General features: G+C 41.1%; 1 protein-coding gene across 6 annotated transcripts in view; it reads left to right on the forward strand.

The window, feature by feature from the left end:
* kif21b (kinesin family member 21B) overlaps positions 1-25,570 on the forward strand; it is a 77,449-nt gene extending 51,879 nt beyond the window's left edge. For 3 of the 6 annotated variants that reach the window (XM_049572955.1, XM_049572963.1, XM_049572975.1), the window contains exons 27-35: positions 1,243-1,281; positions 5,126-5,262; positions 6,335-6,515; positions 6,814-6,978; positions 7,665-7,782; positions 7,870-8,040; positions 14,112-14,311; positions 15,989-16,125; positions 18,177-25,570. In XM_049572955.1, the coding sequence (XP_049428912.1) occupies positions 1,243-1,281; positions 5,126-5,262; positions 6,335-6,515; positions 6,814-6,978; positions 7,665-7,782; positions 7,870-8,040; positions 14,112-14,311; positions 15,989-16,088 (1,111 nt within the window). In that variant the 3' untranslated portion in view covers positions 16,089-16,125; positions 18,177-25,570. The remainder of the gene's footprint in view (positions 1-1,242; positions 1,282-5,125; positions 5,263-6,334; positions 6,516-6,813; positions 6,979-7,664; positions 7,783-7,869; positions 8,041-14,111; positions 14,312-15,988; positions 16,126-18,176) is intronic. The other 3 variants (XM_049572982.1, XM_049572990.1, XM_049572996.1) reach the window with 3 other exon arrangements.
* Positions 25,571-25,994: the final 424 nt, after the last annotated feature.

Here is a 25,994-nt window from a genome sequence, read left to right on the forward strand (position 1 = left end):
TTAGCATATAACTATGTAAAAACTCAAATTGTCATGTCTTTTTCGTTTCAAATTCAAGGTGAGTGAGTTTCAGAGGTTCTGGTAGGAGAATTATGTTACCAACGGACAGAGCTAGGCCAGCTATTTCCTCGGATGGAGCTATGCTAGCTGTTTCCTCAGACAGAGTTTGACTAGCTGTTCCCTTGGATAGAACTAGACTAGCTGTCCCCTTGGACAGGGCTGTGCTAGCTGTTTCCCTGGTCAGAGTTTGGCAAGATGTTCTCCCGGACCGAGCTAGGCTAGCTGTTTCTTTGGACAGAGTTACGCTAGCTGTTCCCTTGGATGGAACTAGGCCAGCTTTTCCCTCAGAGAGAGTTATGTTAACTCTTCCCTTGGACAGAGCTAGGCTAGCTGTTCCCCTGGACAGAGCTGGGCTAGCTGTTCCTTCGGACATAGCTAGGCTAGCTGCTCCCCTGGACAGAGCTAGGCCAGCTTTTTTCTCAGAGAGAGTTAGGCTAGCTGTTCCCCTGAACAGAGCTAGGCTAGCTGTTCCCCTGGACAGAGCTGGGCTAGCTGTTCCTTCGGACATAGCTAGGCTAGCTGTTCCCACAGACAGAGTTATGCTAGTTGTTCCCTCAGACAGAGCTAGGCTAGCTGTTCTTCTGGACAGAGTTTGGCAAGCTGCACTCATGGACAGAGCTAGGCCAGCTTTTCCCTCAGACAGAGTTAGGCTAGCTATTTCCTTGTTTTGTGTTTTTATGCTAGATAACTAACCAGCTGATGGTGTGATCTCATATTGAATGAATAGACATAAGAAGTGGTATCAATTTTCTCATCTCGGCAAGAAAGTGAATAAGCCAAAATGTCAAACTATTTCTAACCTTCAACCTTAAATGTTAGCCTTGACACTGCTAGGGAAAGTTCACTAAACCAGCCATTGCTCAGTGTGGGTGTACCTCCAGTAAACATGCTTTAGGAAGGAAAACATCTGCCGACAGCGGTCAAAGAATACAGCCTGCTCTGTGGTTGTCTTGGGAAGAAGCACATCTCATGGCAAACTGCCTGAAAACCACTGGACAAGCTTTGTTGTTTGACAGAGGCTCTCCTGCCAGTTTGCTCACTGCTTTGTATCTAAAACCCTTCCTCCAGTCACTCCTCCCTTTAACCCTTTTGCCAGTAACCCCTCTGTCTTTCCTTAGCGTGGTTAACCCTTTCCTCTTCCTGCCCCACCCCTCCCCTCTCCTGCTCCTCTTCTGCCTCCAGGTCGGATGACAGCGACTCCTCGCTCTCCGAGGTGCTCAGGTAGAGGAACTGTGTTTGTCACTCTCTGTTTTTCCCATTTGCCTGTTAACTCACCTGGTGTCATCTCATCTCCACCGGTAGTCAGTGCCTCGTCTGGCCTCTCCTCCATCTCTTTTCCTCCCACCTCTGTGGGTGAGGTCGCTGTGGTGCATGTTTTAACCACATGCAGCTTTCTTGACCCAACGGCCTTTCCCACCTGTGATGTTGTGTTTTTCTGTGGTGATGCTCACACACGAGACCTGAATGAACCTTACCACTTTTCTGCAAGCTATTAGAAACTGCAAATGTTGTTTAAGTAAACACTAGGACTGTCGTGACCACGTGATATTATCACCTGTTAGACAGCCATGATCAGTAATTTCCAAGATAAGTAATTTTCATTCATTTCCAATGAAGACTGCAGTATTGATAAAGGTCTTTATGAAAAAACAATTTGCTTTCCTGTCAAGCGTTAGGCTCAGACACACCAAACTGACATCAAAGAACTAGTGGCGACAAAGGTTGACTATTGCGTTGCGTTACAAAGACTACAGCCAACGACCAACTAGCATGAACGTTTTGCGCCTGCATGAGAGGAAATAACTCTCCATGACAGCAGGTGGCGGTAATTTGTCTTTGTCATTAAAAACAGGGAAACTGGCAGGATGGACGCTATTTAGCCTGGTAGCACATTGATAACAACCTGGTGTTGAAAGAACAAAGCATATTTACCATGCACTTGTGAACAATAACACAATTATGAACTGTTTCTGCCAAAGAGCTCACTGGCTAAAAACATAATCCAACCTCACATAAAACGTTTGTTTCAGTCTCGCACCATTCTGACTTAAGCCTTTTGTTTACTTTCCTCACTTCTGTTTCTCTTCTTGTACACAGAGCTGAACTTCCACTCAGAGTGATTTCATTCACTGATGGGCTCCGCCATACCTGACACAAATTCTAAATGTTGAATTGGCAAATAAAAGACGACAAGGGCAAACTACGGCCAAGGGTGCGGGACCCACTGCAAAAACTAGGGCGACAGATTCTCACTGGTGGCTCAATGTTGACCGAGGGCCGACAGTCCACTCGGTGTGTTAGGCCCCTTAGGTGAGAATATCGGTGTCACTCCGACGTCTGTCTTTTAAATTCGTAGCTGTAGCCAGTAGCCAGTTAGCTTAGCTTAGCACAAAGAGTGGAAACATGGAAACCGCTAGCCTGGTACTTTATAAAGGTAATATCTAGCTCCCAGCATTTCTAAACCTCACTAATGAACATGTATATCTTGTATGTTTCATCTGTACAAAAACTAAAGTGTAAAAACAGTTTTATGAGAGGTTACGCACTGGACTGTTATTTGACTATTTAGTTTTTAATCTTCAGTTGTTGTACATACTAAAGGAAGTACAACATGTTAATGACTTTGTTACTTATGTAGTGATACCATTGGACAGAGCCAGGCTAGCTAATCCACCCTATCTCCAGTCTTGATGCTAAGTTAAGATAATTGGCTACTGGCTATAGCTTCAAATACAATGTACAGACATGAAAGAGGTATCCATCTGCTTATCTAATTTTAGCAAGAAAGCAAAGTGCATTCTAAAAATGTCAAACTAGTCCTTTAAGACAAATAACAGAAAACTGTATAATTATGATAAAAACAAAATGCCGTCCTCTTCTTCCTGATGAATCTATTTTTGCATATTTATCTCACACACTCGCACACACAAATTGATGCACCTCTCACTGAGGCTCTTCTGCCTGTTTTTCTGTGCACTGCAAAGAGCACACACTGATCTCCCTCCATGTTTTCATTAGTCTGCTGGTCTCTTGGTGCTTGGCCCTGCAACATCCATTAGCAGCCCTCACATAGTGCATAACACAGCACACCATGATATCTTCCACAGATGCTGATAGAATGGGAACACTTTCTGCCATTTGGACCAGCGCCGTGCTTGAGAATTAGAGTGCTGCATTAAGCAATATATAGTATGTGCAGTACATGTACTTATAGAGAAAAACAAAAGAGGAACTATAAATAAAGCAGTCAAAATAATGGCACATAGTGGTTTGCTGGCAGGTAAACAGAGTAGCCTGCGTAGGGGATCTGCAAAAATATAATAATCATTTTAAAGCTAAGTATATCATAGCTTTAACATCTTTCTTCACCTGAGCTCCCATTTTAAGGAATGAGGATGGAGCGTAAAATGACAGGGTTAACAACCTTCAGAGTGATAAGGTTCATTCAAAAGAAACTGCACCTCACATTCTCCTGTTTTTTTATTATCTTCCTTTCCCTCTATTCTCCATTTATTAAAAAAAAATCACATTAATAGAACTGCTACATGTATGGTATCCCCCTCTTTTCTTATCAAAGAATTACCTGCGTTCTATCATCAGTCTTTCCAAAATGGAATTGGACCAATAAGAGGGTGGGGCAGACTCATGTGATGCTGTGTTCACTCCATGCACCTGCCATCACAGTCAGGTTGTACAGCTCTGCCAAGGGGCAGAAGCTGATAATCTGACTATGTTATCAACTTGTTACACCTCTCCACTTACCCACACGTACCACATACCCTTTTCCCCGGGCCACAAAAGGCGACTAGCTGTGGAGGTGCTGAACTGAGAGTCAGCTCCCACCGTACTGGTGGAGAATGGATGCTGCATGTGGTGATGATGACGTTTCAGGACGTTGTGCTGTGGTTTATTTTTGAGTTGTAGGCTGCTGTGTAGTTGGTCTTCCAGGCTGTGGCTGCTGTGAACAATTGTTTTGAGCTTATTCTGCACAAGTCGGTTCTGTTTTGTGTTTCATGAGACTTGGCAGACATGCATGCAATCTTTTTTCACTGGCTGATGATTGGCAGTTTTGATTTTGGTTGGCATTTTTTTATGCACTGTAAAAAAGAGGATACACAGAAAGTGTGGTTTAGTGTTTAATTTTTGATTTGACGTGTGTATTTGTGTGCGTGCTGGGACATCAGCGTGCAGGCACAGAAGAGGAGCATGTTGCCATCTTTGACAAGTTTCAAGCACACCCTTCTGTATTTTTCTCACTCTGTGCAAAAACAAAACCTGTCCCGAGTTTTGTGTGTAATCACAGATTCTCTTTTCCTTCCTCACATCCTCCGGCTCTCCCTCACTGTTTCGCTCTGCACCTCACTCTCTTTCACACACATACACACTCACATACACACTAACCACCACTGGTGTTATTAGGAAGCCCACTGGGGACCAATTTTCCCACATTCCTCCCTCTTCTTCTCACCCTCTGCCTGCTCTGTCTCACTCTGCTGACTGCTCTCCAGGCACTCTGGGACTCTGGCCTGTCAGTGGGACATAGACTGTGGGGGATGGGGGGGAGCAGAGGTTCAGCTAGAGAGTGTACATAACACAGAAGAGGTTGTGTGTGTTTGTGCACGAGTGTGGGTGTGTGTGAGAGAGAGAGAGAGAGGGGGGAGACAGAAAGACAAGTTAAATAGGAAAGCAGCTCTTACTGTTGTAGTGCCATAATTGGTCCGTTGCACAAAAAAGGAAAGCAGCGAGGGGGAGTGAAGGCAGGCCAGAGCAGGTGGGCTTAGAAAACCGACAGGGTGTGTGTATGTGTGTGTGTGTGTGTGTGTGTGTGTGTGTGTGTGTGTGTTTGCATATGCGCACAGTTTCTTATTGGAGTACATCATCTTTATGTATCCAGAGAGGTTTGTATGGGTTTGTATTATATCTGTATATTGAACAGAACAGTTGTGTTTTTGTGCGCATGTTTGTGATTAGCCTTTTCACAGTGCACACATCCTATGTGGATAGAAGTCAGCTAATCACTGATTTATATCGACTGTGACACTGTATATGTGTGTGTGATCTTTAGGGGTGTGATCAATCCCATCGGGGGTGTGAAGGGGGGTCGGACGGCGCCCCTGCAGTGTGTCTCTGTAGCCGAGGGACATTCAAAGCCAGTCCTGTGTGTGGATGCTACAGATGAGCTGCTATTCACTGGATCTAAAGGTACCCAAACTGTACTGTTATTTCTTTCTGAAAATGGTATTTACCATTTACTTTAAGTAGCCTTAATGGCTGATGTTTGATCAATAGTATATTCTGTTACATATGATTTTTAAAGCTTTTTTAAATGGATCTTATTTAAGTCAAAGCAAATAACATTATGAGCTAAAGCTTGTCATTACACCACCAATGGATTAGTCATATAATCAAGCAAGTGTTAAGGAGATAGTTTGGATCTTTTGAAGTGGGGTTGTATCAGGTACTTATCCATAGTCAGTGTAGTGCCTACAGTAGATGGTGGTCGACATGCCCCCCAGTTTGCAGAAGCAGTCAGGTGTAACCCCCATGGAGGATTAGCAAAATGTACTGCTGTGGAGGGGGGCAGCAACAAAACGTCTTTTAGTCACCTAAAAAAAATCAATATCAGTCTAAGTGTATGCTTTATTTAGAATATTTTCACTCCTTTACCTTCACCTCAGACAGGCTTTTACAACAGGGAACTGGAGCTGGTATATCCATCTATGCTCTCTTCAAAGCCAGACACCATTGACAAAGATATAGTAATTTTACCTCGCAGAACACGAAAGTTGCTGGTCTACCACTGCCTCAGTCGGTCAGTTTGTTTGTGTTATTGTGTGACTTTGATGTTTTAAAGCGTTAGTTTGGATTCTACAAAGTCGTAGCTCACAAACCAACCAAACAAACAAGGCAGCAGTAGATCAGAAACTCCTAAGGTCTGCAAGGTAAAATTAATGTTTTTGTCAAAGGACTCTGGTGGCTTTGAAGAGAGCATATGTAATGGCTTAAGTTTCCCATTGGAAGGGCTGTTTGATGTCAAGGTCTAGAGATGAAAATATTCTCAATATAGCACTTAAACTGATATTGATCTTTTAGGTGGGCCTTTTTTGGGAGGCTAAAATATGTTTTCCTGCTGCCTCCATCCACAGCAGTATATTGCTTAGGTTCTGTGTCATTACTCCTGCCTGCTTCTCCAAACTACCACCACCACTTCAAAAAATGCAAACTATTCTTTTAAGCCAAACAGTGTTTGAGCTGCCCTTCTTTGCTCCTCCAGATCGTACCTGTAAGATGTGGAACCTGGTAACGGGTCAAGAGATTGTCACTCTCAAAGGCCACCCAAACAACGTGGTGTCTGTAAAATATTGTCCATCCTCCTGTCTGGTCTTCTCTGTCTCCACCTCCTACATCAAGGTGTGGGACATCCGCGACTCTGCCAAGTGTATCCGCACGCTTACGTAAGTTTCCTCCCTGCAACCAGAACATTTCGGAGCAGTTAAACTAAAAAATTGCAGCTGAGCAGGTATTTGATAGAAGTGATTTGGGAATATTCTTTCTCAGTTCAGTGGTGTGTTTCAAGATGCAGGAAAGTGACAGATAGATGTGGAAAAATATGATGTGAAATGCATCCAGAGGAAATAAAGAAAAGTTCTGCTCATTACACTTGTCTCTGTCTCTCCACCTCCTGTCCCCCATTTATTCTCCTCCCATTTGTCCCTCTTTCTTATACTTTATGGCTTTGCTTTACCCCCACAGTTCATCAGGACAGGTGGTTTCAGGTGATGCATGTGCGGGCACCACCACCCGCACAATAACCTTTGCACAGGGCGAGTGTCAAATTAACCAGATAGCCCTCAACCCATCAGGATCTGTGCTCTACGCTGCTGCTGGAAATAGTGTTCGCATGTGGGACCTCAACAGGTACATTTGTTCATTCATTACTTTAGTCATAGATTAATTTATTCATTGAACAACTCATGTAATTGTTTGTTTAAGTAGATGTATCCATCTGTACATATTCATGAATCCTGCACTGATTTAAATGCATAGCCATCCCCACATGCGTTGGTTCAGTCATGCAGATAGTCAGACAGCTCTAAATTATTTTTGATGTGGAGGATGTATATTTTCACTTGCCAGATGTTAATCAACCAGAAAGATGATTAACATGTGACTTAAGAGATTAAAAGGCTGTCAAAAGAAAGCGCAGGAACTGAGCACTTGTGTGTACGTGAGTGTGTTTCCTACAAGGTGCCTATTTCTGAAATCCAGCGGCATCGCCGTCTCCTCAGTTTTTATGCTTCTAGAGGGAAATGATTAACAGATTGGACCACCAGACAGTTTACGCTGAAGGGCTCAGACCTAATTAATGATGCAGAACAACGCCCAGAAATGAAAAATCAATGTATTAAACATTTCTTCAGTATCATCTCTGCCTTTGGCATCGCAGTGTCTCAGCAGTTTTGCCTTACTCGTGAGACCGAAAGTGATTTCATTCAGTGAAACCTTGAAAAATAAAATTCTTGTAAGTAATGAATTTCACAGGCCTTGCTTCAACTCCTTTGCTACTTGTTTGTGTTTGTGTGTGTGTGTGTGTGTGTGTGCAGGATGCAAGGAATGGGGAAGCTGACAGGCCACATCGGTTCTGTCATGTGTCTGACAGTGGGACAGTCTCTGCTGGGCAAAGACCAAGTAATCACTGGCTCCAAAGACCATTATGTCAAGGTACAACACACACATTTGTGCAGACCCTGCCCCAGCATCACAGACACATCCTTTAACAGTCTCCTGCACCTCGTCTCTCTCTCTTAGGTCTTTGATGTGGCAGAGGGAACTCTGGGTAATGTAGGTCCAGCTCATAACTTTGAGCCACCTCATTATGACGGCATCGAGTGTTTGGCTGTACAGGGAGATGTGCTGTTCAGCGGGTCGAGGGACAACGGCATCAAAAAATGGGACCTGGAGCAGCAGGAACTCACTCAGGTGTGTATGTGCGTGTGCCCGCATGTAGAGTGTGTGTCTTTGTTAAGATGTGTGATATGAATGAAGAACTGGCTTTTTCTTAAAGCCTAAAACATATCTCTTGTACCATGCTGCAACAAGCCAAAGGTTACTTAAAATTAAGACTGCATGTGTTGTATGTTCCTGCACAGTAGGTCAGTGAGGTCAGCAGGTTTGAGTTAAGCAGGAGACAGAATGATTTTCTATTCATGTGGATATGGAGTTCATACATCAAAGTTTAACACCCTGGCAGCGCTTCAGCACTGCTCTCGACTTTATATGCGGTGAGCCTGTAGTCAGAATCCATCGTTCTCTGAGGCTATTAATTCATGATCTCTGACCCTTATATTGTGAGCAATGACACTTTTTCCATATGGCACATGTAGTGCAGAGAAAGTACAAACACAGTATATAAGGGCTTTGGGAGGTAATTGAGGGAAAATTATTCCTATCTGTAAGTGGCTTTATTTAAAGGACTGCTTCTAGTGTGGAGTGATTTTGATAATCAATATTGAACTAATTTATCAAGCAACAGGGCTGTAAAGAACATATAAAAACACTACCCACTACCCTAACAAAGCCGTAACATTTAAGGTAAGCCAGCTAAGATAACGTTTGATATCATGAAGACAGCAACATTAAAGAGGTATTTCAGTCTTGATAGGAAGGTCTTTTAATAAAACTGAGCTGCTGCGACACAGTTGCAGTGGTTTGCTATTGGCTTTGCTAATGTTTACTTGCACCTTCAAAGACTACGAAGCAGGTATGCCTGGCGTAGTATACTGCGTCGGAAATTGATTTAATAGTTTCATACCACATACTACCAACATAGGCGTTATACAGTATAGTTAAAGTGTTAGCATGCTAGCAACACAAAGAATCGCTGAGGCTGATGAACATGGCATTAGTTTAGAAGGTATCATTAATTAAAAGATTGGCCTGAGGGTGGTGCGAGATCTCCAAAGTTACTACAGTCTATCCTGAAGGACAAGGATCTCTTTCATGGCAATCTATCCAATAGTTGTTAAGATATTTCAGACAGACTGGCTTTGCCATCACTGGAACCATTCTACTAGCTTGGCTAAAAAAGCCAAACATTTAAATCTTCTCAGATGTGAAGATTTGCTGCCTTTTTTTTGTTTATTTCATTATGAAATAACCACTGATTTGGGAAAAAATTTGAAGATGTCTTCTTGGGGTCTCAGATACATTATGTATATGTATTTTTTACTGTTTTCAAATGTTTAAAAATTTTGAGTTTAAATGAATAATTGCACTTAATAATGCAACTAAATAATTAAGAATAAAAATAACCCAAAGTTGTGGCACTATCATAGATATCTGATAGAAGAAAAAAGGACGCAAAGACATGACAAAGCACACACCTTCCATGCCCACAGCCACTGTATTTTACTCCTTATCTGACACTGGCTTGGCTGTGACAGTTCAAAACCGCTTTGCCCGTTGAGCATTCAGTTGGCGAACAGCTCCCTTCATGTCTCTCTTTACCCAGAGTGCTCTCTCTGCGGAGAATGTCAACAGAGTGCCGTCATGTGTAATGTGGCAGGAAAGCACTGTGTCAACACCAGGGCGTTAGAGCCCACACGCATCAGACAGAGCCACAGGTACCAGAGAGGAAAGTCACTGCGTGTGTCTTTGTATGCATGTGTTGACTCCTGTGGCGCCTCTTGCGTATCCTCAGTTGCTGCTGCATATGTTAATAATGCATAATATTGCACCTTGTGGGTGGATGTGGCTTACTCATTTGCATGCACAGTAATATGCATATTAAGCAGCACTTTTTTGTTGTTTGCATAAGTTCTATTTAGCCTTTGTTTATCAGAGCAGAGAAAAAAAGAACATAAGGCATTATTATTTCCATTCAAAGGCTGAATTAAATCAGCTCAGTCTGTACTGCGGTCTGCGGCATATGACCTTAACCTCATTTGTGAAGCAGCCAACACAATCCATTTTACAGCCTCTCTAACTCAGTAGTCTCTGTCTAATTGTGTAATAGGATCAAATTGTGGCTTGGGGTACAATAGAATATATTACAGTAGGCTCTGCCTCCTCCAGGATTGCTGCTGCGAGCTGTTCTGCTCTGACCCCTCTGCTAAAATGCATACGCCATAGTGTGTTTCTTGGGGGACTATGCGAAGCAATTTGTTTATAATTACTCAGCACTGTAGTTTAATGATTCCCAGTTGCTTGATAAATAACATACCTTCCAAAAACAATCTCAAGTTTGTGTGTGTTCAACCGCTTTGTCGACATGCTTCTTATGTGGTGAGCAACAGCAGTGTGGTGGTGCTCTCTGTGAGGTGTTGGAAAGCACTGACACATTTTACCCACTGGTGTAAAGTCGTTACAAATGGCGAGGATGATGTAGTATATGTGAGACTTTCTCTTTATTTTTTTGTAGTTGCCATTCCCCTTCCACAGCTCTTAACTTCCTTGGTTTTCGAGGTAGGGGGGAAAATTGCCTCTTTAAAGGTTTCCTTTTGTGTTTAAGAAGTATTTCCCAGCTTTGAAGGTGATCTTTTCATAAAACTGGACTGTATATGCGGTAGAAAGATGCAAATAAATTTCAAATTAGTGCTATATGACCAGAAAAGCCAGAGAAAAAGGGCTGTGGCGTTCTCTTTTGCTCAAGACGTAGAAAACCTACACCTGCCAGATTGCACAGCACCGCCCTGGACTAATAAAGGCTCCTGCTGCTGTGTGACATAATGTAAGCTTGGCTGTTTTTTCACAGGAAACAATATGGTGGCAATTACAGTAAGCTAAAATATGTTTCTGAAAACATCTGAGGCAGTGCAGTTGCAAAATCTTGGTTTATATATAATAAGCACTGTTTAGTTTTACTGTTTAATCTCATTATCTTCACCCTCTGTTATTACAATAAGGGAAACAGTGTGGCACCCACTTGCTACTCACAAATTCTCCTATTACAGCTAAACAGTGCACTAAAATATGTTTCTAAAGACATTTCAGGCAACAAATTGGCAATATAGTAACAGAACCTTGGCTTATATTTGATCAGCACTCCCTGGTTTTACAGTTTGATCTGAGTCTGGCTTGAGTTTGAGTGAGACAAAGTAGGGTGGCTGTCTTTCTCAAAGAGCATCTATAGTCTTTGTTTCCATGGTAGCGGACATATGAAAATGGAGAAGTACAAGCTAAAGTTTGAGCAACAGCTCTAGCGACAGCAAAATTTCGCGATTTGAGCTGAGAGATAAGCAGAGGTAAGATAGAGAGGGAAGTTTACCACAGTTCATTCACACATACAACCCACATAGTTATGATACAGAGCTGGTTTAAAATCAGCAAAGTATCCCTTTAAGGAAGGATTTGTTATTCTTCCTTTTCTGGCTTAGAAACCTCAACCATGGATAACAAAACTCTGCTGACCTCCAGAGTTAGGGAATTATAACTATTGAAAAAGCCGTCCATCGGTTAAATATTGAAGTAAATGGTATAAAAACGTAATGATCTTATACATACTTAACTGTGCTTTCATGCCATCATTTTTCACACTGAATTTCTTAGCTCACAGTGGGCTTGAGTAGGTCTTGAAATGTACTGCAATTGCTTTAAATTGAATTGTTAACCCAAGAAGCTCAGTCAAATCGAAATGTGAGATGCAGCAAGATTCACACGGCTAATATTTCTATTTGGTCAGTTTAAAATGCATGTATATCAACATTTAGATTAAGTTTTCACGAGAAGTGAATGCAAATGATGTTTAATTCATAGAAGCGAAGAAAAAGTAATCAGCTTCATCTAGCTCTGCATGTAAATTAACAGCTTTGTATATACCATCCTATAATGACTGATGCCAGATCCAGTATCTATGAAACAACCAACCTGCTGACACCTCCACACTAAACAGCACCGATAAGATGATAAGAAAAGAGCCCAATCCATACTGGATTTTCAAGGCTGTTGGCAATATATACATCGGAGAATTAAAAAAAAATAACAGAGGATATTCAGTTTCTTACATAAACACAATATAATAAAAAGAAATAGATCTGAATGGATCCCATAAATTTGTGATATTTTAACAATAAAGTTGTCGGTACTCTCTGGTGGACAAATTACACAATGGTAAGACAGCTTATAAATTACCTCAAATACATCTTGTACACTTCTCTACTGACATTTCTTGTTACTAACAGATGAATGTTTCAATACGGATATATTGACGATAAACTAATATCAGACTATCCATCAGCCCAGTCACTTTAGACTATTTTAGTCCAGCTCATGCTTTTGTGTATGCAGCATACCTCCAGGAGTTAATTCTACCTGCTGTCTACTCCACACTGTTGTCTGTGTATTGTAGCCAAACATTGTTTCTGTCCATCTGTATCCATTTGTGTCAACAGTTGTCCCTCTCTGTGTCTAAATGGATAGTGCCAGTGGGAGAATGTGTTGTCTCAAATAGTACTTTTTGTGTTGCACTGTAAATCATACATTCTTGAGAGCTACCCAGTCATGCTATTTTTTTTTTTTTTATTTGTTTGCACAAAGCGATGTGATAACTCTGCTAGATGTGGTAGATAACCAATTAAAGCCATTTGAATAATGTCACTCACAGTATGTCAGTCGTGCTCAGCTCTCAGACTATTGTTCCATAAGCCTCACTGAGCAGAAAACAACTTGGAGCTCTGTTTCAAGGTGAAATCACCTTCAGTAAAATAAGACTTGTTTTCTTCATTGCTCAGAAAGCTGAGGGGCGAAACAGTCTTTTAATTTGTGGCTCCCCTGTTTAGATCACAACAAATAGGCCTGAAATAGACCTGCATGCAACTGAGAAACAGATATAGGATTTGTAACTCACTGCCTATACACATTAGAGAGAGAGCAGCCTAACTGCAAACTGCAGTGACGACAACATGCACAGAAAGAAAAACAAATTAGTATGTGAGGTACCTGATGGAGACAATAATGGAACTTTGCAGTGTTATTTTGGGTGAAAGCTAATCTCAAAATGCAACATGAAAATAATTAATGACAGAAGCACATCAAACACAACATGAAAAAAGCGACAGATAAAGGTAATAAAAGTTATCTCCCTGCGCATGTGTTCCTCTGTTTAGAGCTGAATTAATCTGCAGCCCAGTTGGTTGAGATAAACAGAATAAATCAACAAAACCCAAAGCGTAGGCGTGATAAAAGTTTGTTAAAGCCGCATGTAAATCCAAATTGCTTTCTGTATGTTTGTTCTGTATTTTAAGACACTTGTTTAATTATGTTTAACATCTCACCTCTGCAGTGCTGCGTCATCATAGACACCGTTCTTCCTTTTCTCCTTAATGAACACAAAAATGGGTGATAAAAAAGCGTGATGTCAGTTAAGAAGCTATTTGTCAGATGTTTTTGTTGGTGTGTTACAGTTTGTTCCTCACAGCAGGCGTGTGGAGATGAGCTGCAGGAACAATTAATCCAATACAATAGCAGAAAATAGCGTTTGAATCTCTTAAAGGTCATACAGAGATTAGGTCTGCCCATAGAGCTGAAATTACTCGAAAATTAGCCTTCACGCTCTGCCAAAATCTTGCTCTGTAATTTGAAATAAAGACAACTTAAACACTTCCTACAAACTTCTATGCTTCTCCACAAATGCAAGCCACAAGTGCACATGTTTTTACCCTTCCCTTGCCATTTCTCTCATAGCTTCTTCATATAACAGCTGCACACGTCAGCGTGATTATCGTAGTAAACATAAGATGGATGAATCAGTTCATGAATCATGTTTGAAGCCATTGTAAAATACTGAACACACGGAGACACATGAGCTAAGAATAACTATGGCATTGAATCTCACTACATTATTACTGAGTATGTTGCCTAGCTACGATGTACATTTTTCATTCATGAAATAAATGGCTTTACTGGTGATGATATACAGCCATTAAAAATGAAACACTTGCTATTTTAAGACTGCAATAACCCTGATGACTCACATTCCTGTATTTTTATGCAAAACAAGAGATGTAATAACTTTTATCTTCCTCTAACTTAACATCTCTACTCTGACTCCACAGCAAATCCCCAACGCCCATAAGGACTGGGTGTGTGCTCTGGCATACGTCCCGGGCCGGCCCATGCTGCTGAGCGCCTGTCGGGGCGGCATGCTGAAGGTGTGGAACGTAGACAATTTCACCCCCATAGGAGAGGTCAGAGGTCACGACAGCCCCATCAATGCCATATGTACCAACTCAAGACAGATCTTCACTGCATCCAGGTAAAAAAAAAAAAAAATTCTTTATCTGTTTGAAGGTATTAATGGGCAAACAGACTAATTCTTTTAGGAGGTTATTACCTCTGCTGAGAGTTAAAAACACACTTTTGTGTCTTAATAAATGCCATTTATTTATTGATTTATTGAATTACTGTTGTGAAAGCATGTGTAGATTAAAGTTCTGTCAGCATTCATTTTATATATACACAAGCAACAAAAGATATCACTAGTGATATTATACATTTTTCTCTTTGGCAATTAATTCCATGAAAAGACCAAACCTACAATAAATTGATCCTGCTAACATGTATTGACAGCCTAATACATCGTATTCCTCTGTGACACAGAATTTGATTATTGTCCAAAAACGATTAAAAAACCATTAGTCATTAATACTGTGTACACTGCTGTCAATACCATGGATCTATAAAGGGAACATGATGCAGCATTGGACTTCCACTCTAGTCATTTCATGGGGGAAATTTTTCTTTTATATATAATGAGGCAGAAGACCAAATTGAGTGTTTCTTTATAAGTTTATTATATTTTGGGGCAGTGTGATATTATGCATTTGAATACTACTTTGCCATTACTGCATAATTACTTCTTCAAAAGAAATTTTTTTTGTTATTACATGAGCTTTTTGTCGATATTCTAGTGCCTTAAAATGCCTCGAAGAGAATTTGGGGTCATCTTTAATGTGGATGCCTAATTTTGTTTATGTATTTAGCCTTTCCTTGCCTCTTATTTATAATATGCTAAAATGTTTTAATGGTACGGCTTTTTTAGACTTTTCAAATGTTATGGGACCAAATAGATCAAATCCTGATAGTGAGGCGAGTCATTTCAAGAGGGCTGTGACCCTCAAAAGAATTTATCCACTGATTTACAGACGTCTCTTTCACAATATAAGTAATGGGAAAAGTCTTTTTGGGCCCAGCGGCATCATGTGACAGACTTGGAAGTTGTAATTCCACTGTTCAGCCACTATGAAAATTGGCTTAAAAGCCCAGTGTACTTCCTGGGGGCCTGTTAAATACTCACTAGAGCACCAAATGACTGTATTAATCCGCTGCTTAAAATAGTCCCCAGGAAATACACTCTGTACCATGGAATTTTTTGACAATAGCAAAAAACATAGTATACCAGCCTTATCAGAAGGTTGTTTGGAGGTTTTGGGGTTGATATAACAGATGGTTCATATTTTAGTTTTTGAACAGGTGCAGTGGGAGAGGGCCTGTGTATGAAATAATACATTATGATTCATGCTTGTTTCATCTCAAGCATTAATGTGCAAGTGTGTGTCAGCCTCTGGAGCTCGGAGAGGGTCATACTACATCCTGTTTGTCTCAAAATCTGTTTGGCTGAGCTCATAGCTGCATCAGACAGAGATAATGGTTGTTCACTCTTTGTGTGTATCAGAGTGGGACATTCTACAGCCTGTGTTCATTTCCACTTCTCGTTCAGCTGGTGGGCCTTGGTTAAAGTTCACTAACTTTGTACTTTACCCTCCTGCTGTCCTCTCCTCTTGTTTCATCACTTCTTTAATCTGTATCATCTCTTTTATCATCTTTTCTGTGGACATATATTTTCTCCTGTTTGGTCTCTAAAACTCCGCCCTCCCTCTCTTCTCCTCTTGTTCTTCTCCATCCTCCTCCTCTTCCTCCTCGTCGACCCCAGTGACTGCAGGGTGAAGCTGTGGAGCTATGTGCCAGGCTTGACCCCATGTCTTCCTCGACGGGTCCTGGCCATAAAGGGCCGAGCCACCAGCCTCCCATGATTGCCTCCTCTCCGCTCACCATTCCTCCCTTCCTCTGGTACTCTCTCAACTAATTTCCACCTTCTGTTTCCTGCTGCCTTTTCTTTTCTCCTACTTTTGAATTTCTTTACCTAGGAGACACCTGCAGTTTTCTGTTTGCTGTTTCTGTTTCTATCTTTTTCACTTTTGCTCCAGTTCTTTTATCATTCTTTTCTGCTGTTTTGTTTTTGTTCTTTTTTAACTTTCTGCTCTGTTTGACTTCTAATTTTAAAACTTTTATGGTGGTTGTTGGTTTATTTGCAGATCACTGCCTCCACTAAGACAAACAACTTCTCACTGACTGAACAAGTGACTCATAGTTCTGCTCAGAATAACTTTTTCTCTCATGTGTGTAAATCAAGTTACTCTGCTGCTCCTGTTCTACTGTTTTTTTTTTTTTGTTTGTTTTTTTGGCAAATATGCTTATGCACTTTTTTCCCCCCAAGAGTTACAAGAGAAGATCAATACCACTCTCATGTCTGCCTGTTCCATATAGCCTAGGAACCAGACACATCTCTGAGCTCATGCTTTATTTGCTCTGTCAGATACATTTGTTCACAGAGATATCCACTTGAGCTGGCCTGAGTTTGGCCAATCACAACCGTTAATCTTATATGGGGTGTGCTTGACACAGTGACTGCCCTCGCACTTTAAACATAATATGTGATGATTTAATTTTTGGCTGATGCCAGGGCCACTACGGCGAACATAAACGTAGCTTAGTAAGCTAGGCTGATGTGGGACTTTGTGTTAGAGTACTATTTCCAAATTTAAATGGCCACCATGGCAACACTTGTTCACAGACATAATAATCTTCCCAAGTCTGCCCTTAATAACGGGAAGAGGAAAAAGAAGGTGCAAGGTGGACATTTTCACTTAATGTCTCTGTAAGTTACTAATAACGTACTTGATTGAAACGATGCTTTGTCAGTTTTCCCTGCCAGTCGGTATGTTTACATGCAGCTTGAGGAAAACCAATTATTGGCTCAGTCTGACTGAAACTCAATTTTCTCTTCTGTATACTCAGATGAGACAAGAAGTCCGACTTGACTGACTAGCCGAGCTAGGAGCTTAGCTCGACTACTGCGTGCATGTAAACGTACTTGAAAGTGAAATTTTCTAGTGTGATCAGGCACTAGCTATTAGATGGCATGGCTATCATTAACCTCATTGATGTGACATAAAGTGTTAATATGGTGTTAAATTATCAAAAATAATTATTAAAAAGTATTATACATAATAAATATTATTGTAATTGAAATCCTATAGATGTAGATGCTGCACCAGTCAGGGAAATGGACACAGTTTGGCTTTGTATTATCAGCTCTATTTACCAGCTGAAATTTCCCACTATCAGCCAATAATCCATCAGACGTATATCATGCATCCCTACCTGTTTCCAGTCTTTATGCTAAGCTAAGCTAACTGCCTGCTGGCTGCGGCTTCATATTTATCACACTGATACGAGAGTGGTGTCAATTATCTCATCTAACTCTGGGGAAGAAGTGTTTTTCTCAAGAAGTGAATCTATTTAACACCTTCAGCGTTATCTTTTCAGAAAGAGTCCACTCAGTTGACATTTAGCATCTCCCAACACCAACAAAAGAGCACAGCTAACTTCTTTTACTAGTGTTATTGGAAAAGGTGTCCTGGGTATTGCCTAATTGAGGTACAAGGTGTTATGATTAGCGCTGTGGGAATGTGCAGGAGAGTGAAAATTAAATTGCCTGCTCAGTTGGGAGTAGAGTTGTGGGCAGGTTGATTAGATTTTCTTGTTGCAGAGTTTATGAATTGTTCTCATTTCTCCACTTTTGTGAGAGGTTGGAGAAGTGTTTTTTTTTTTTTTAACTGACACCATGAGAAGGGTCTTTAATGAAGTGTGTGTGTGGGTATGTGTGTGTGAAGGGTTCTTTGAAGTCAATGTCTTTGTGTTGAATCTGATGTAGAATGGATTGTTTTGAATGCGAAGACTGCCTGATTGATGCTCTGTTATTTTCTCCCTTTGTTGTGTTCTCCTTGCTTTCCTTCTCTCATCATCCCACCTCTCTCTTTGTGTCTCTTTCTCTGTAGCGACAAAACAGTGAAGATCTGGTCGTCAAAGGTGTGGAGGAAGAGGTGACGACCGTAGCGGCTCTTTTGTCAGCCATCTTGCCGCAACTTCAGCCACTGATCTGTGACCTGCTCGCTTCTAGTAATGAGACAGAAAAAGCCATTTTCAAGGCAATCGAGGTGTTTTTTTCATTGTCAAGGTGCAAAATGACAAAGCCGAGGTGGAATATCTATTCAAAGGCCTTTCAGATTTTTTTTTACTGCCAATTTGAAAGTGCCATTCAGGTGTGATGCTACTCAGACAAAATAAACCACATCCTCCCAGCGATGGATTCACCAGGCGGAACGATTTCTCTTTCCCCGCCATGGAAACTACCACAGCCTGGTATTAAAAGGAAAAGAAAAAGTGTCCTTCTGTTCTTCCAAGGTTTTAGAATCCTTGTGGAGCAGCGAGAGATGGATTTGCTCATGTGTCTTTTGACTGAAAGTCAAGACACAGGCCGAATTTAAATCCCAGAGGGACGTTACCTAACAACTGGGACAGCTATTTCCTTTTGCCCCTCCATTGTGAACTGTCAGTGTTCGCTGGTGTTGTCACTGTTCTGATACTGAACACATTGGAGGGTCATGCGATGGGTTCATAGATCTTGGATCACTGGAAAGTTAAAAGAAACACCACTTGATATTTTGTTTTTCACTCCAGAAACGCCCTCCAATCACCTTTAGTTCAAATCGCTCTCAGTATGTCAATGAAACTTTATTGCGTTCCACAAGTCGTGTTAATTTTTTTTAATGACTTTTACTAATTTATTATTCTCCCTACCTCAGTTGTTTTGGACTTTGGCATGAGGTGGGAGGGAACATTTTTACGGGTCTCTGTGTACAAACACCTGGTGCTTGACATTTTGATGTCTTTATTTAATGCCTGGCTCTTCATCTCTGTGTGGATGTGTCCTCTGTGGCCCTCTGGCTATAAGACTGTCTAGCTGCTGACCCTGCAAACAGGAAAGCACACGTCCAGCAGCACAACTAAGGTAGCACTGGCCCCCGGAGAATCTGACCGGATTTTAATATCTGCTCTGTAAAGTGCTAACTGCAGCAAAAAAGAGAGAAAAAACACCCCTGCAGACGCACATGACACAAACAGTACATACCTACAGCACACACTCCTGAGACATTTTTGAGTCAGGTACTCCATTGAGGCCAAAGTGCCAGATCATTATCTCAACCCTCCTACAGTGTGTGGCTCATACCTGCCATTTATCCTCCACGCAAATGGTAATATGAGCCCTACCAGCTCCCCCCCAAACTCCTCCTGCTTTCAGCTCCTCTCTGATCTTTAAGGTAAGCGACTGTATCAGACTGACCAGCCTTACCGAAGAGTCCACCTCCTTCCCAGCTACTGAACTTCTCTGGGAAGCCAATTTAATTAGAGGTCCCGCAGCTCTACCGGCTGCTTTTCAGGCAAGATTACTCGGGTGAAAGTAGGTCATAACTGAGAGGGATTTCTTATTAAAATCCCAGTTTTTCTTCCACCCACTATTTGCTGCTACATTTAAAGAGCGGGAGAAACTTCCTGTACCCGTGCACTGATGTACAAATCTGTTTATGTTGTGGATTATGTGTGGGCAACACACACGCGCATATGCACAAACCATGGACATGCACGCACACACACACACACAAACACACAAGATTTCAGTGGATGTTTCGGTTATCCATCTTGCCTGATGGGTCTTGGCATCCCTCACTGTGTTGATTTAGTGTCTCTTTAATGAAACAAATTCAGCACTGCACTGACACACACATTATGCACATGTATTCACACTCCTACAGGCAACAGTAATAACCCAAGTCTTAAAAATCAGTTCAGTTATCTTTGTGTTCTGAATATAGATAATAGCAAGCATTCACACCACTTTCAGTTTATGATCTTGGGCTTTTTTGTGTCACTTCAAAATGACAAGCAGTGTTTAAAAGCTTCCTGTCACACAGACGTTTCATGGTGTGTTCATACCGAACGCAAGGTGAATTTTCGCGCCGCGTTACTTGTGTGAATACGGATGCTGGAGAGTTTGAGTATTTTGCAACTGACAAATATTTTCCCGGAACAATTATGCAAACTAATAAGCTAAAGGCTAAGTTGGTTTGCAGTACAAACGACAGCTGGAATCAAGTGATGTCAACACGGTAAACATGGAGGCTCTGAATGCTCTGAACCAGCATGAACCAAGAAGGCAACACTCTTATTTTTCATACTGTCACAACAGCACACTACTACTCCACTCCTTCTATTTATACTTTCCACAATAAAAGACCAACTGACTCAGAGCATTCTGCGAAAGAGAAATTCAACAAAACGCAAGTCACAAATGCATATTTTCAGAACTTACATGTAGTCTTAAGGCTTCAGTAACTTATCTCCAAGGCCTCTCCTTGTTTTTTTCTGTCGTACAGTACAACATTAGTTGGTGGAGCTCTGGGTGCCTACAAATGGTGACACTGTTTGTCCTCCATAACCGTGGATGCTCTCAGTGTCAACTTAAGACTTAATACCTATGGCATCACAAATTTTAGATTTAGCACTCAAGCATTTGGATTTAGGAGAGAGTTGCTCATGTTTCTGAATATTTTTGGACTGTTTTAGACCACAGGAATAACATGTATACATTTTGAAACTATGTAACCTCGCTGTGCGAAACACTTGCTTTGCGTCCGATGTGAACACACCATTACAGCTTAACGAAAACATTCACCAATTCATGTCTGTCAGTATCAAAATATCACGACGCAGTTTAATTTTTTCAGCTCTTAAATCTCACTTCTTCTGTTGGAAAAACAAAAGGAAATTTAGTGAACTCTTCCGTACAAAAGACCCAGAAACATGTAGTTTAATTAAACAAAGTTAGGATCATAAAACAGCAGTCACAGATGCTGAAGTCAGTTAATACTTTAAACATACTTTCTGCAAATTCTCCTCTAAGAGGGAGTACGCACTGCTGACTGTTGATGTAGCCAATATGGGTTTGAAGCTGCTTACATTATCCAAAAGCAATTATATGGGGTTTTTTTTTGTTTGTTTTATATTGGGGGACGGGGACGGGAAGGGGGGCAGTGATTGCAAATGTGTGTATGGGGGTAATTTGTTGAAGCGTTCTTGGTTTTAATATTTTGCCATGCTTAGAAACTCAGGTAAAGGTTGAAGGATAATGTCAGTCATTACTTGACCTGTGATTTTAGGTAGCTCTTTGAATCGACCAAATGCCTTGTTTGAGAGATTTGTTTTTTCACTTTGAGAAAGAAGGTACTATCATGTATTACCCCTTTTTGTAGGAAAAAAAAAGACTCATTTACATATTTTGCTTTCCCCTTTACTTATTATCTATGTAGTGTGCTTTTCTGTACAAAATGTACACATCTTAAATGACATCTTCCAAATCTGGCCAAAGCTGAAAGTCTTGCAACTCTGAGAAGATGTGCACTGATTTTTGACCGTAATTACTTGTTTAAAATATGTATAAAATATGGTAATTGTATAGTAGTTAAACCTGAGTGTGCGGTACAAATTGTGGTCAGTAGGGAAATTAACCTCCATAACGTAACATAATGGGTTATACTTTGACCTCGAGTGAGAATCCACTGGGCCCTTCATCGTACACTATGTATTTATCTGTGCTCATTAGCCAAACTGACCCTGCTCACCAGCTCTGTGGTGTGTTTCATGTGATAACAATGCTAAGACAGCCTTTATCGCAGTTTTTTTTATTCTCTTCTTCAGACTGCTATTTATTGCTAGAGAAGATCTCGTAGTACTGTAGCTTTAGGCGCTCTCTTTTAGGTGCCCTGTGCTTGTACATTTGCTGAAGGTTGCATGATGTTGGTGGTGCTTATCGGTTGATTGGTCACCTCAAAACATAGCAATTTTATTGGCAATTATTTCCCCCTGCTATTGTCAATCTTAATGCTTAACACCTGAGTGGATTTGCTATCAGAGTCTAGAGGTATTCAGCCTGTTGTTTGGATTCTGACACATTGACAGTCAAGTAAAATATGTAGCAAAAAATTCTGAACGTGCTTCACATAAGATGCTTGCTTAGAAGTTTCATTAAAGCCAAGTAGAAGCCCTAAATTATTATCTGGCCTTGGATCAGCTCCACCCAAAGTTACCCTGAGTTCTGAGGCTTTAATTCTGCCGATGTCAGCACCACTTCATGACTTGATGATGTGTAAATAGGTGTGTCATACCTTGTTTAATATTACAGCGGAGTTTCAGTCAAGGTTAGCTGACGTCTTCCTCATCAGCTGGCCTCACAGTAATCTCTGCAAGTTAGGATTTACATGCACTTTGGAGAAGGAACACTGCTGTGAATACTCTGTGAACTGTTTTCCAGATATGTATTAAGCCTAGATGTAGACTTAGTTTACAAAGACAGAGTTTACGAGTCCCAAACGAGGCTTCAAGCTGGAGTGCAGGATTTTTGTCTCCCCCATGTGGCAGTGAAAGTAATTACATAATCACTGTTGATGCATGTTTACGACGTACACCTGCAGGAGCTCGCAGCATCTCCCCCGACCCCTGAAGTGTTCTCTTCCAGTCTTTTTTGATCGTTCCTCTGAACGCTGATTTTCTTTTTTATCTGGAGCATCCATTTTCTTGGCTGCTTCTTAGGATCTACCGCAGTAGCTTCCACCATACTCCTGGAGTTGCTGCTCCATCACTATGGTCTCTCCACCGTTCTGCCCCGTTTAGCTCTGGCTGGTTGATGTGAAATGCATCACCAGCGCAGGAAAGTTGCCACAAACACTGCAACCCCAGTATACTGTGAAATACAAAGAGCTTTCCCTGATGACGATGGGCTTAATCAGCACTGTGTGAACTTGTTTGGTAAGGGCTTGAATGTAACGGACATTCATTTATATGTAAAAGTCCCGCACTCCATCTTTAAAGCACTGAAATTGTACCGAACATCTGTTTAACTCTACAGTAGGTTTAGAAGTCAATGATATTAATGTTTGTGCTGAGACAGTATGTAAGATAACAGTCAACACATAGAAAGACAGTCCCCAGTACGTCCCTTCCTGTAAAGTTCCCTTTTTATAGCAAACGTTACCTGAGAATGATAATTTTCTTTCTGACAGAGCAGCATGCACACCTTTGTAGACACTCAGGAGAGTCCATCTCCATCCTTATTTCCCTGGCTGTCTGCTGGTATTCGGACATTTTTCTTAATAATACTGACCACAAACAGGTCATATTACTCTATGAAAGATATAATCGGAGACACAGAATGACAACCTCTAACCTTAATTTATTTCTCCTGCAACAATCAACTGCAGAAAAATCCTACCTGATGAAATGTCCATTCAGGAAGGAACATTATCACAATAAATGTGCCATGTATTGAGCATGAGGTATTGTTTGATTGGTAACCCTCTCCAATCCCAAATTGGTACACCAGCTAGTGAGAATGTCCTGTGGCCAAATGTTTAAAAAAAAAAAAAAAAAAAAAGGGAGTGGGGTGGGGGGTCCCCAAGCCTTTGTTCACACGTAGTTTCAATTGGAAAGCTGTTTGACCAAAGCTAAAAATCACTTGAACAGCTGCTGCCTTGCTCTTAAAAGCCACAATGTGGAACTAAAATGTCTGAATTTAGTGCCCCCAAGAAGTGGTAAGTAACAATACACATGTGGATGTCACCTGGGGACACAGAATCAATTGACCATTTGCTAAGCCCCGCCTCCTCAGCTACTGTTGCTATGCCTGTCAAGATGTCCTTCTAGTGCAGAACTTATGCATTTACAGTAGCTTCTATTTTACACAGACATAACAAAAGCAGATATATACCCTGCCTAAAACAACTTCTATGCCTTAGTGTTTGTATTTTCAAACGGTGAGCTTAATTTTGACCAAAGAAAAGGATTTTAGGATAAGGAAAAACTGATCCATTTGGCAGACATTGATACTATAGGTTTGGCTGGAGTTTCAGGAGCATAAACTTCCAGTATCGATATTCAACACTCTGATGTAGTCAGGGGTTCAACTGGGTAGCACATAAGCTCTACTTGCCCACTAAAGTACATACAATCTGAATTCCAATTTTCATATCAGGCTGGTGGCCAGCTGCAATGCTGTAACCCATGTAAGGACAGCAACAGAAAGTTTGATGATCCATTAGGGAGTCAGTATGATCTGGGATCAGTAAGTCTGGCCAAATTACCTAGCTGCGGAATGGTACGTTTTCAGCTGTAGTCTCCTAGTGGCTGGAGGTGAGGCAGAGGGAGCTTAATCCCTGGATATAGTAGCACCACCCTCCAAACTCTTTATATATGGAGTTATGTTAATATTAGAGCCTCTGCACACTGTTTTGGCATGTGGAGGAAAAAAACAAAGCTTGACAGGTCCATGGTGCCCTAGTTACAGGGGGTGCGGGGTTTAGTGTATGGTCATTTCACTAAAGGCAAAATAAAGACTGCACCTATTTTTCAAGGCAAAAACAAAAAAAAAATATCAATGTATAGTTGGTGTAAGCAGTCTGTTCGGTATTAGATTTTGGACCATGGGATAGATACAGTAGGAGAGCTGCCAGTCAAACTGATTGTGTGATTACCGCCTGAAGCATTTCCAGCACAGCCCTGCCCAACCATCTTATGACCACTAGGAAATAGTCAGCTCAGCTACAGCCTCGTGCCTCAGCCAACAGGCCTTACTGCCTTAAAGAAACAGAATGTGTATGTAGGACATTGATAATCATTCACTTAATATCCCGAATCTGTAACAGACGTATTTTGAAGATTGTAGATTGTCCTACAGATTGTGAAATTCTGTTCTAAGCCAGACAACGTCTCAGCTCGCTCTATCAGTACGGCTGAAAAGACTTTCAACTCTGCCTCAGGCTGCTGAGGGGATGGGATCGCATTTAGACACAATCAAGAGGGCACTTTACTGCTTTGCTGCTCGGCGGCGAATCACTATCACACACCAACACAGGCGGCTGCTCGAGTAATCTTTCTCAAGGCGTGCGTTGTCATCTTGAGGATATGGTAATACAATATGTGGCAGTGTCTGTGAAATATGTACTCATGGGACATAAATGCAGGGTCAAAGGTCATTTGTGCCTTTTATTGCACAGACTACTCCCTCTTAAATGAGTGTAAATGTGTGTACAGTTTTTTTTACATAACAATGTGCATGTGACCAAGCCATGTAAAATATCTGACTGTAAATAATGTAAGTAAATATTTAATGAAGGATCCAACATTCGCTCAAGAAAATAAATAAGTTAAAAACTGTCCTTTGTGTCATCTGGTGTAAATATTATTTGTAGTCTGGATTGTGAAATAATTATGAGATTACACTTCTGTAATTATCTTACAAGAATTTGTTTTTTTAATTAGATTAATTGGGGGGTTTATAATAGTTACCCAGCTCTCTGCAGATTGCAACATTTAGCCTCTGATCTTCTCATCAGCAGAGAAAGAAAAGTGATCCTTTACACTGCAGATTGATGAGGAGCTAATTTATCACTCAGAATAAGCAGGCAAACGTGCCTTCACATGATAAGAAATTAGCTCTTTGCTCAATGAGAGATAGGGTGCAAAATATTGGAAAAGTGAAGTGCAGGTGTATGTCACTGAGGCAACAACAGTTGCAGGCGCAGACCTCTTTGTGTGGGTTAAATCCCAAAAGAAGCAGAAACAGATGACTTTATTGTGTCAGATGGATTTGAGTTTATGTCAAAAGAAAGCCCTGGCAATTACCATTCAGATCAGATGCTTGTGATATGAACAAGCCGCAACCTAAATCACTGGAAAAGTAAGCCAACACGAAGCACCAAATACTG

The sequence above is a fragment of the Epinephelus fuscoguttatus genome, linkage group LG1 (genome assembly GCF_011397635.1).
Source record: "Epinephelus fuscoguttatus linkage group LG1, E.fuscoguttatus.final_Chr_v1".
Taxonomy (NCBI): Eukaryota; Metazoa; Chordata; class Actinopteri; order Perciformes; family Serranidae; genus Epinephelus; species Epinephelus fuscoguttatus.